The following is a 10778-nucleotide window of genomic DNA, read 5'->3' on the forward strand; positions in this document are numbered from 1 at the left end:
AATCGTCTTCTAAGCCGTTTCAAGTTTTTAGAAATGCCTGTATATCCTGTTAAAATAGTTCAATATGAGTTTCCTTTGTGTCCTCTGTCTATCTTTCCATGTCATGTATAGTTGTGGTTCCTCTGCTGGTCTTCCAAGAGATTTTGCAACGCTCAAGTTGATAAACAAAGCCACGTGTTGCAGGAAAGTTTCCAAAGGGGGCGGGGCTAAAGTGTTTCCGGGTTCTGACTTGGAGGGTATAAGAAGAGCTGCGCAATGACAACAGTAGACCAGAAACACATTGAGGAAACAGAAGAAGGGACACATACTTAACTCAAGCAGGGACTATTTCCTGACATTATTATTATTATTTTTTTTAAGTTTTATAAAAGTCATCGAGTGAGGATGCCTTTTCTCGGACAGGACTGGAGGTCACCGGGTCAGAGTTGGGTTAAAACCGAAGAAGGATGGAAAAGGACAACAGCAGACGAGAAAAACAACAATATCTCCGTGGAGAGGTTGGTCCTCAAACGACTCCCGAGAGGTTTAGCCGTCTCACAACACTTTGGCAAATGCGCAACCCTTAATTGTTGCTTTTAAAATGAGAGGAAAATAGAAGGACAGATGGGGAAATTTGGTTTTGAAGAAAGCACAAACAGCATAATGAACAAAGGCAAGGGTGACGACGAGCTGGCCCACACCTTTGTGTTGTTTCCTTCTCGTGAACCTGCGTGTCTTTGTTTTTTTTGTTGTTTTCTAGCTGCCATGTTTCTTTTCCAGGCTAATCACTGAGCTATTAATAACCTCAAAACAAGTGAGGGGATTAACAAACTGTCTGTCGACTCTGATTACACTCACTCTTAACAGGAAATGCTTGCATTAAAACATGAGGGTAGAGAAAGGCAGTCAGAAATATACTTCATTCCAAACAGTCCACTCAGCTGAAAAAGCATCAACAACTTTGCATATAAGCATAAACAAGTGGCGAAACGCCTGTAAATAAATGTGTCCTTTTTTTTTTTTCTTTCTCCAGCTTCTGCAAATTGGAGGAGGAAGAGGAGTGTTTCAACAAGGAGAACCTGCTGCTCTCTCTCAGCTATGACATGGCTGCCAAGAAGAGGAAAAAAGACCTCATGAATAACAACACCAAGGCTCCCTGTGAGTCACAAGGAAAAGAGGCACACACTCTTGACTTATTACACAGACATGCAAAGGCTAACATTTAGCTATTTTCTGTGTGGGTTTAGAAATCGAGTAATAATATACCAAAGTTAAGTACGACATCAAGAGCAGGAGGAACTTGCAAGGATGTTATGTAACATTCAGGAGAAAAAAACCCCTCCCAGTAATATTCCCCACCTTTTCATAAACTCCATTTCAATAACAATACAGACTGTGAAAGTGTATCTTATTTGTGATTGTGCACTCTGTGATTCTAAGCTGCTTAATGAGGTTAGGCCACTAACATGAACACTGTGCTTTCTTGCAGATTTCCACAGGGAAAAGTGGATTTATGTTCATAAAGGAAGCACCAAGGAGGTAACGAAGCAACTCATTTAACATCAACTTTTCATATCATCATTGCTAATGTAAACATGCAGAGAAAACCCTATACTCCTGCCGAGGATTGCAATCTAATACCCTGATAATTAAATTCCCCCAGCGACACGGATATTGTACACTGGGAGAGGCCTTCAACCGCTTAGATTTCTGCAGCGCCATCAAGGACACAAGGAGATTTAATTACGTTGTCAGAGTGAGTTTCATCTCTTTCTTTCCTCCTAGTTTCTACTGTCCCTTTTTGTTTGTCTTCCTCTTTGTGTTTTTAATAATGTTCTTTTAGTGGAAGATAAGGGGTTAAAGTTAGGAGGGTGTGTAAGGCCTCCACTTTACTCTTATCAATGTTCTGCAGGCAAGGGTCTATCAATGGCGATGACACTGACCCAGGGAGGGTGTGTGTTTGTGGTATTATGATTGTTAAACCACTCTTAGTATCCCTAAATTCAATTTATTCCTTTATTATTTGATATCTATTGCAATTATAATGTCTGACTTTGAAGTATAAAACCAGTGCATTATGTAGTGACCATGAAATTCCCTCAATGCTCATAGAACATGCATTAGGGATACCAAATGACCGGGCGATTTACTGCCCTCATTGATTGCATCATTATCAGTATTGTAATTGCGTTATGTGATGTCAATTGAAAATCATCGAGCTGAATTTCGAGTGCTCCCCCTCCACATGAAAGTGTCACTGCAGTGGAGTGAACACCAGCTCTCCCACATGTGCTCCCATGTGAGCAGCTGCAGGATGTTGTGTTCTCCTGTGCTGGTCAGGCAGGGGAGTTTTTGAGGAGGGGGGAGGAGGGGGTGACAGCTGTTCGGTGAGGTGCGACCACGCGACAGGGGTTTATGAAACCAGACCCGGTGGTTGTCAGGTGATTCAGACCCCCAAACACGCATACACACTTGCCTCTGCCAGATTAAACCTCCTCCTTTTGTGCCGTCTCCTCCTCTCTCTCGTTTCTGTCTCTCTTTATTCTTCCAGTGGCAAAAAAAAAAATTGTTGAATGTATCTTTCTTTGCTAAAGTAGCATCCTAATGAGTTTTCAGCTTCGTTAGGAGGATGCAAACCAATTTTCCATTTTGGCAGGACAGTGAGATTTGTTTTATATATGCTGTCATCATCTAATAAACGCACTATAGACTATCAGAATATAGAAGAATCTGGTAACACAGGAGATCTGAGTTATCTGACTTTTTACAGAGATCTAGTTACAGATATTTGTTCCCATCTCCGTTGGACTTTGGGATTGGCCTTTTATTGCAGGCTCCAGCTAACGAGTGCAGTGTAGTGTGGTAAGCCCAAAAAACAAAATGGCTTTGTAATACTAGCGTCTGGTCTGCACACGGTGTCCTAGGTCACTGCTCTTCACCGGTTGTGTCTGATGGCATTTGCGGGTTCATTTAACTCTGTCTCAGTTACAGTTACACAGATCGGATTCTCCCACAGAGAGACAACAAGTGCTCCTCTCTTGTCTCAGAGCAGATGAATGGAGGTTATTTCAAGGAGAAGCCACGAGTAACCTTAAAATGAACTTTTGATTATTTTTTTTAAAGCAGGGTTATCATATAATAACAAGAAGAAGTAGTGCTTTTAATTCTGTTGGTGCATTTGTGGAAAAGCATGAGCCTCCCGCCAAGCTATGAAGTGCAGGTTTAGTGAATAGTGGGGGCTAAAAGTAGATACGGAAACGCGCATTGTTCTGCCCGGTTGCTCTACAAAGAGGGGCACACTTGATGAGCTACTAAAAGAAGAAGGGCTTGGGATTAGGTTTTAGGAATGGAGCTGGAGAGAATGGAAAAAAAAGCAGCCAGGAGGGAGTGAAGAAGATTAAAATTGGCAAAGCTGACAGAGAGGTTGAGGATGAAGGAGTTCAAGACTGGGTATTATTAAGACCCCAAACTCGTCACCTTTTTATGGTGGATTTGTGTGGATTCATACCTACATTGGCGGCCTTTCACAGTAAATTTAAGCCTAAAACATGAAACAGTTTTATTATGTTAATAATATAGAATAAGGAAAGTTTACTTCAAATTTTTAAGCTGCTTATAATGAGTGCATCCGCCCCACAATGTGATGATATGATGACAAGGGTCACATGAGTCCATGTCGGGGTCAGAATTGAGCAAGGGGCAACCTGAGTTTCTTCATGATGTTACAGCATCATTTACATGCCACACATGCCACCCTGGAGCCCACTGTTTGTCCGCCAGCCAACAATGACAACAACAACAACACACACACACTCTCCGTCAAATGATTCAGCTAATTTACATGACGGGAACATCAGAAGTCACATGATTAAAAGCTTGTTTGTTGAGGCTGTTGACAAGCCGGGCCGTCGTCCAGCACCTTTCCAGTAGCTTCTTCCCCCAAAAGAGACTCCGATCAGGAGCAATCAGAGCCAAGAATGCTGTTACACACTCGCTGGATCCGGCTTGAGCCGAGAGTAAATGACCAGGTGGGGCGTCTCCAAATTTGTTCTAGACAGCATTTAATGTCAGTAGTGCCTTTTTTGTAAGAATGCAGGATAACAAGCATTAAGTAATGAGGCAGTGGAACAGAGAGTCTCTGCAGCTGACAGGATGAAATTTATGTTGTTTCTTTCTTTCCTTCTTTCTCTGCTGCAGCTCCTGGAGCTTATCGCCAAGTCCCAGCTCCCCTCGCTCAGCGGCGTGGCGCAGAAAAACTACATGAATATTCTGGAGCGAGTGGTACAGAAAGGTGAGCCCTGTCGCTCTTGTCTTGTTCTTTTTTTTTACACTCACTCAGCTGCTCTGCCTCTCGGTTTCTGTCCTTTGTGTTTTAAGGTTTTTGGTTTTCTAAGTACACAGTGTAGTTGAGACTTCTAATCTTTCTAAAAGGTATAAACACAAATAATGTGAGCGTAGCAAAGGTGAAGCCTCCCTGCTCTGTTGTTTGGACCAGTGGGTGAGGAAATGAGCCTCGATGACATCTGAAGAAGGCCTTCAGTGCTTTAAAGGCTCAGTGAAAACCACTGACAGTCACCAGACCTCTCTGCTAGCCACAGTGTAAACTAAATGTTCCTGCTGATAAACAGATTCAGGTTGTTTAGGTGGCGTTACGAAGCCTTTTTGCCAAATAGTATGAACATAACCGGGAGGAAAGAACAGCCACTCCACAACATTTAATGTGATAGTGTGCTTTTTGATGATTCATAATAAATCTTTTACTGGCTTCTTGGCCGTTTGCCTGGTAGCTGCTCATCTCTCCGGATTTAAAACTTGTCTTTGGATTATCTCTGTATTGATTAATGGAAGTTACTGACTTGACTTTCCACAGTTCTGGACGACCAGCAGAACGTGCGTCCCATCAAAGAGCTGCTGCAGACTCTATACGTCTCGCTGTGTGGTCTCGTTCAGGACATGGGCAAGTCGGTCTTGGTGGGAAACATCAACATATGGGTGCACCGCATGGAGAACATCCTGCAGTGGCAGCAGCAGCTGGATAACATCCAAATCAACAGGGTAAACATCTGCTCCTGCAACACACAATTCAAGAGGGGCTCAGAAGTTCACATTTCTGTTATAGTCCTGACTATTTTTTTTCCCTTCAGCCCACATCTATAGGCATGACGCTGATCGACCTGCCCACCAGCCTGCAGCTAAACATCATGCAGTGTGTGTCCGACGGCAGGGACCTGGTCAGCCTGGGCCAAGTGTGTCCTGAACTGGGGGCCCTCGCCGAAGACCGGCTGCTGTGGAAGAAACTCTGCCAGTACCACTTCACAGACAGACAGGCATGTAGACATTTCTGCATCAATGAATGGAAGATAATAACGCAACAGAAAGCTATCATTAAAGTGGATGTTTCCCTCTCCTTGGGTTATATCTTTTAAAGTCTGTTTTTTCCTCTTCTTCAGATCCGTAAGCGCCTGATGGTGTCAGATAAAGGTCAGCTGGAGTGGAAAAAAATGTACTTTAAGCTGAGCCGCTGCTATCCTCGCCGAGAGGAGTACAGTGACACGCTGCACTTCTGCTCACACTGCCACATCCTTTTCTGGAAGGTATGGTGCTATATATTTTTTTTTCACTTCATCAAAGAGGATGTGAAACTAAAATGTGGGTGCTGGTAAAGCAGCGCTTAAATGTTGAGACGGTAACATTTTAAAACGGATTATTGTGCGTCTTCCTTTCAGGACACGAATCATCCCTGCACAGCCAACAACCCAGACGGCTGCACCATGGCCCTCTCCCCTCAGGACTTTATCAGCCTTTTTAACTTCTGATCCCTGCCTCCCCCACATACAAGACTGTACATACTGTTACTGTACATAGAAATGTATGAAAGAGTTTTTGTTTAATATCACAATCAATTCCTGGATGTATAATGAATGGAAGATAATAATGCAAGAAACTGGAGGGGGGCTCAGGCAGCGGGACAATTATGCAATCGAGTTTTCTTTTGAGCGAACGCTGAGGCTCCGAGGAGGTTTCGCTGTCGAGAGCGCACGAATGTGACGGAGAGCCAAAGTGACGTAGAAGCAGTCATCCCGTAGATGGAGGAGGGGAGCGGAGTTTAGTCTTAGTTTAATGTGTGTTTTGAAAATGCACCTCCAAAGTAAACACACCTCTTGACCTTCAATTTGTGCACTCATTTGGAGGAATTTGGTTTGATTTAAATTTTGCTTTTTAACACAAGAAGTGGGATAATTAATTTTGCTCGCATGGGGAGATGCAATGTGTTCAAAGTTCAGATGGCGTCTGCAATAATGTTCTACAGTATTTGGTACTGGGAGGGAAAAAAGCACTTCCGAGGAAATTAATGTGAGTAAGAGTTGTTAGTTAATCGTTGGACTGAGTGATGTTTGTGACATGTTGACACACCACAGTATCTTTTGTATTTTCCTTTTGTTCTTTTTCACTTTTATATGAACTTGATATTTTTTTTTTATTGTGTGTTTGTTTTTCCTGCTGTGGCTCTTATCGTAGCACCTGAGTGCAGTATTACCAAAGATTGTAATCAAAGTCAGTAAAACAATGACGTGTGCCTTATCATGAAACTTGAAACGGGACAGGTACAACTTATGCATTGTTTGCAATGCTTTCAGATCCTAATGTTGTTGTTGTTTTTATTGTCATAAAGATAATAGAAGAGTTCAGATCTGAGGCTCTGATACCAAAGTTGACTGTTCAAAACATCTTATTTTTCTAGAGCCTCCTGCATGACTTTTTTTTTTTTTTAAACACCCAGCTGATTGTGTTTACTTATTTATTATTGAGACTCGGGCAGGTGGTTCAGCTCGCACACTAAATACCAGTGTAGAGGTGCACTCTGACCCAGGCTTGCCCTACCACTGCTCAGAAAGTGAGGGACGATGTACATGCTATGCAATGGCTTCTGTTAAGGTTCTGTTGAATGAATAAAGGAAGATAACTATACCTCCGCTGTCACTTATATGTTCTCACTATGCCATGATTTTGCACATATGACTGTGTTAACCCCATTTCAAGCACAAACTGACAAACATTATATTGCACATTTCCTTCAGAGTTGAAGTGCACGTGGGCTTTTTGCCTGAGGTGAACAGTAAGCTGCATCAGAGGTTTGTGTTGCAGAAGTGTGCCCTCTATTGGACAAATGACCAACTGCAATGTAGCAGTTTAAAAAGAACAATCTTGGTGGGTACTGCAGGTGCTTGGCACTGAGTGCACCTGCACCGTTGACAACTTTGCTTTGCCCCAGAGTTTTCGCTGCAGTTTCCACTCGACTGTTTCTCACTGACATAAACTTCAAGCAGTAAACTAAAAGTACAAATAAATCATTTAAGTATCTTTAAAACAAATGAACTCGGGGCGAAGTAGGCAGGATAGTGTATAAAAACTCCGACTGAGACAATGAGCTCTGACAACAAACACTGGGTTCACTTCACTTTCTGAATGTCATTTTTTTTTTTTTTTTTAATTGTTGCAGTGAAACAAATTTGTTAAAACAACATTTTAAAAAAGCAAATTAAAAATCTTTTTACACAACACACAACATGAGCAATGTACTTCTTTTAAGACAATGTTTTAAAATAAATATTTATACAAATGTTATGTAATTTTCCTCAGAAATATGATATAGCACATACAGTAAGTCGCAGTGTGTGTCTCCCATCGCAGCATTGCACGTACAGTACAGACCTGCTCTTCAATGGAGCAGCTCAACATCTGGGAGCATGATGTGTGTGACTGGCAAAGGCTGCGGTCAAAGCAGCAATACACAAGCATCATTTCAAGGCCACAGACTATAAAAGAGTAATTTTTCCTATCTTGAAAGCCAGTGTTTGTTTTTCCTATCAGTCATCCTCATCTTCCTCATTCACCCATTCACAAACCTGCTGGTTTAAGGAAAAACTGCCCATCAGTGTTGCATTAAAAAGGTGCTGGAGTATTGATGCCTTGTGAATGGAAAAAGAAGGCAATGTTAATGTTATATACATCTTTTTTGAGATGCAATATAATATCTTTTAATTTATATCTACATATTATTTTTTCTTTACTAGTCCTCCTCCTCCCTTTTTTTTTTTTTTACTGCTACCATGCAAACATATCATCTACAGTGTGTGCCTGTTGTAACACATAATAAGCACCAGTAACATGTTTCAGATTTTACTCCCTCCTACTATAAGAGTCTGCAGTGTTTGACATTACAGAAGAATTAAATTAGTTAAAAAAAAAAAAAAAAAAGTTATGCGGTTTGTTGCATATTAATAACATTGTAGTTTCAAAAAAGTCCGTGCATCCTTACTCTTGTATCTGCATCAAGTATTTTTCGAAACGGAAGCTTTGAATGACATCAAAGTAAATGTGGGGTAGTAACGTAACATTCAAAGCGGTGAGGTCTGGTGCAACTCTCTGTTTTGCACAGACTCGCACCGTATTTAAGGAGTTAATATGGGTTAATGAGAACCGAATGAGCTGAGTCACGTCTACCAGACTTGGCCTCACACCCTTTAAAACCTACTTTGACAACCATTCAGCTTTGGCAGAATTTTAGTGTCTGTCTGTTCTTCTCACTCCGGAGGTGAGAGTGAGGTGAAAATCCACAAAAATCTCCCAGACGGTGCGTCTGCAGAGGATGCGGAGATGCTGAGGATCCTCAGCCAAGGAAAGCAGTCCCCACTGTGGACCTGGAAGTCCTGTGTATGCAAACACATAAGCACTGAGCATTGTGTGAGCCGTGCACACTGATGAAACACAGGGAGAAAGTGGCATTCTTATGGTCGGTTGGTACGACTGAAGGATGAAGTTGTACAGGAAAGCAAAGAGAAGAGTTACCAGCGTTAGTAAATGTCACAGTGGTACGTTCTCTCTTTCAGAGTTCTGAATAATCCACTCAATAGCATCCCAACCCTACAGATTCACACAGAGAAAGAGAAGATTAAAGCGAGGACACCCAGAGACCGACAGGTGAACATCACTGGAAATATGAACTTTTAGCACAGACATGCAAAGAAATCATCAGCAATGTTTTCATCGTTTGAATCCGAGCTCGTCATCAGACCTACACGTCTTTACTTTGCGTTACCTTCCTGGCGTTAGCTGACATCCTCATGGCCATCATCCCCTCCAGGTAACTGCTTAGACTGACTCCCTTCACTGTAATGATGGCTTCCTGGGTCAGGACAGTACTGAGGAGGAGGAGGAGGAGGAGGAAGAGGAGGGAGAGGTGGTGTGATTACTCTAACATACCTGCAAGAACACATTCTGGTCCCTATCTCTCTGTGCACGATGTGAAACAGACTATGAATATACTCCCAAATGAAGTGCGAAGTGGAATAAAATGTACTTACACTTCAGGGTTGTCGGGGTGAGGCCTGTACAGAAGCCTCTCATCCACTGATATGAGGTTGGTGAGAGTAATCTGCAGGATGAAATACATTTGGATTTCCTTATCAAGTTACATGAAGTCCCTGATTCAGATTTAATAACACAAAACGGTACATTTTTGAAGCACTGTGATGCGTTCGTTGTCGCAGTTTGTCCCGGAGCAGATGTGGATTTTCATGCTGCAATAACTCGTGCTGATGAACGTGAAAGGCTCAGTGTAATCTTACGTTTGTTGAACACAGCTCCATCTTCTTCTCGTCCGGGTCGACTATAGAGTGCTCCTTCACGTAGGTCTGCGTATGGTTGGTTCCCAGGATCTACACACAGAAAATATACACAGTATGGATGGTGAACCATACTTGAACATCAATTGCTTGGACTCACGCTGCTGAAACCTCTGCAGGACCTCGGGGGCCACTTAAAAACCTCAGTCCTCTCCATGTGTACATGTTTCTGAGTGTCTGTACGTCTCCGTGTCTGTTGATGACTGACCGCTCGTACGATACCGGGTAGACCCCACTCTGTGCTGAGGAGTCTGTGGCTGTGAAGGCGTCCCTCTGGGTCCAGACTGCGGTCCAGCACGTCCACTCCGACCACGTTGGGGTTCATGGGATTGGGGGTACTTCCTCATGGCAGCCTTGATCACCGTCTCCCAGGGGTAACTGGGCACAAAGCAGAAGAAAATAACATGTATTTAACATGATTACAACAACTTTACAGCCATCAAAACCTTCCACTCTGTGCTTCTGGACAGCTGTGTCACTAATAGTCATCTTTGATCTGAAACAATAGGAAACATCTGCAGTGTTGTTAATGCTCATCTGGACTCACAACGGGCTTTTAATAGAGAGCAGGTGGAATTTAATAACCAGAAACGTGGAGTCAGGAGCTTCAGAGTTTAATGCGCCGGTTTAAACTTATTTAATCAAGCTGAAGGTATCATCATCATCATCATTAATCTGTCCCTGCAATCACAGGCCAGTTCAATCTACTTTATTCTGAACAAATAAACCTCGGACGGACCAACCTGAAAACATGCTCCGTGCTCCAAATCTTCATTTTCCCCCCAATGACAGTCTTGACCTTATCGCTGAAATAACAACCTCGCGCGATCCCAAACTACATCTCACCGGACCATCATCACATGAGGAACTAGCTCGAGTCCCGTGAGCAGAGAAGGGGGCCTTTGATGGACGCTCACCACCATCAGCGAGGTGACTCCAGGGGACACATCTCCGCTTTCCTTCGCATTTCAGCCTCGTGACAAGACTGCGCAAACTGCTCTGGTGATCTCTGAATCCCAGTAACAACAGAGGGTATATGTCACGGGCAGATTAGGACCGACAGCGAGGACAAGAGACAAGCCGGTGTATGAACGGAGCCACCAGGTGTCAAGC

General features: G+C 42.9%; 2 protein-coding genes across 3 annotated transcripts; one reads left to right on the top strand and one right to left on the bottom strand.

Annotated features, from left to right (window-relative positions):
* The first annotated feature begins 272 nt into the window (after positions 1-272).
* On the top strand, positions 273-6948 carry fbxo32 (F-box protein 32). 2 transcript variants are annotated; one of them, XM_069143256.1, is made up of 9 exons: positions 273-497; positions 1013-1137; positions 1469-1518; positions 1643-1735; positions 4177-4270; positions 4850-5034; positions 5124-5306; positions 5430-5573; positions 5706-6948. In XM_069143256.1, exons 1-9 carry the CDS (start codon positions 385-387, stop codon positions 5793-5795), a joined length of 1077 nt encoding a protein of 358 aa, XP_068999357.1. In that variant the 5' UTR covers positions 273-384; the 3' UTR covers positions 5796-6948. The 2 variants fall into 2 exon arrangements, with proteins under 2 accessions (XP_068999357.1, XP_068999358.1); XM_069143257.1 differs by lacking the exon at positions 1643-1735.
* A 1650-nt stretch (positions 6949-8598) lies between these two features.
* prelid3a (PRELI domain containing 3A) lies at positions 8599-10774 on the bottom strand. The gene is given in 8 exon segments (XM_069143260.1): positions 8599-8690; positions 8830-8904; positions 9080-9182; positions 9345-9415; positions 9609-9698; positions 9874-9999; positions 10001-10043; positions 10409-10774. Coding segments are annotated over 7 exon segments (525 nt in total). The 5' UTR covers positions 10441-10774; the 3' UTR covers positions 8599-8690; positions 8830-8844.
* Between the last annotated feature and the right edge of the window lie 4 nt (positions 10775-10778).

The sequence above is a fragment of the Embiotoca jacksoni genome, unplaced genomic scaffold (assembly GCF_022577435.1).
Source record: "Embiotoca jacksoni isolate LCO1_2020_lvr unplaced genomic scaffold, fEmbJac1.0.p SCAF_11, whole genome shotgun sequence".
Classification (NCBI taxonomy): Eukaryota; Metazoa; Chordata; class Actinopteri; family Embiotocidae; genus Embiotoca; species Embiotoca jacksoni.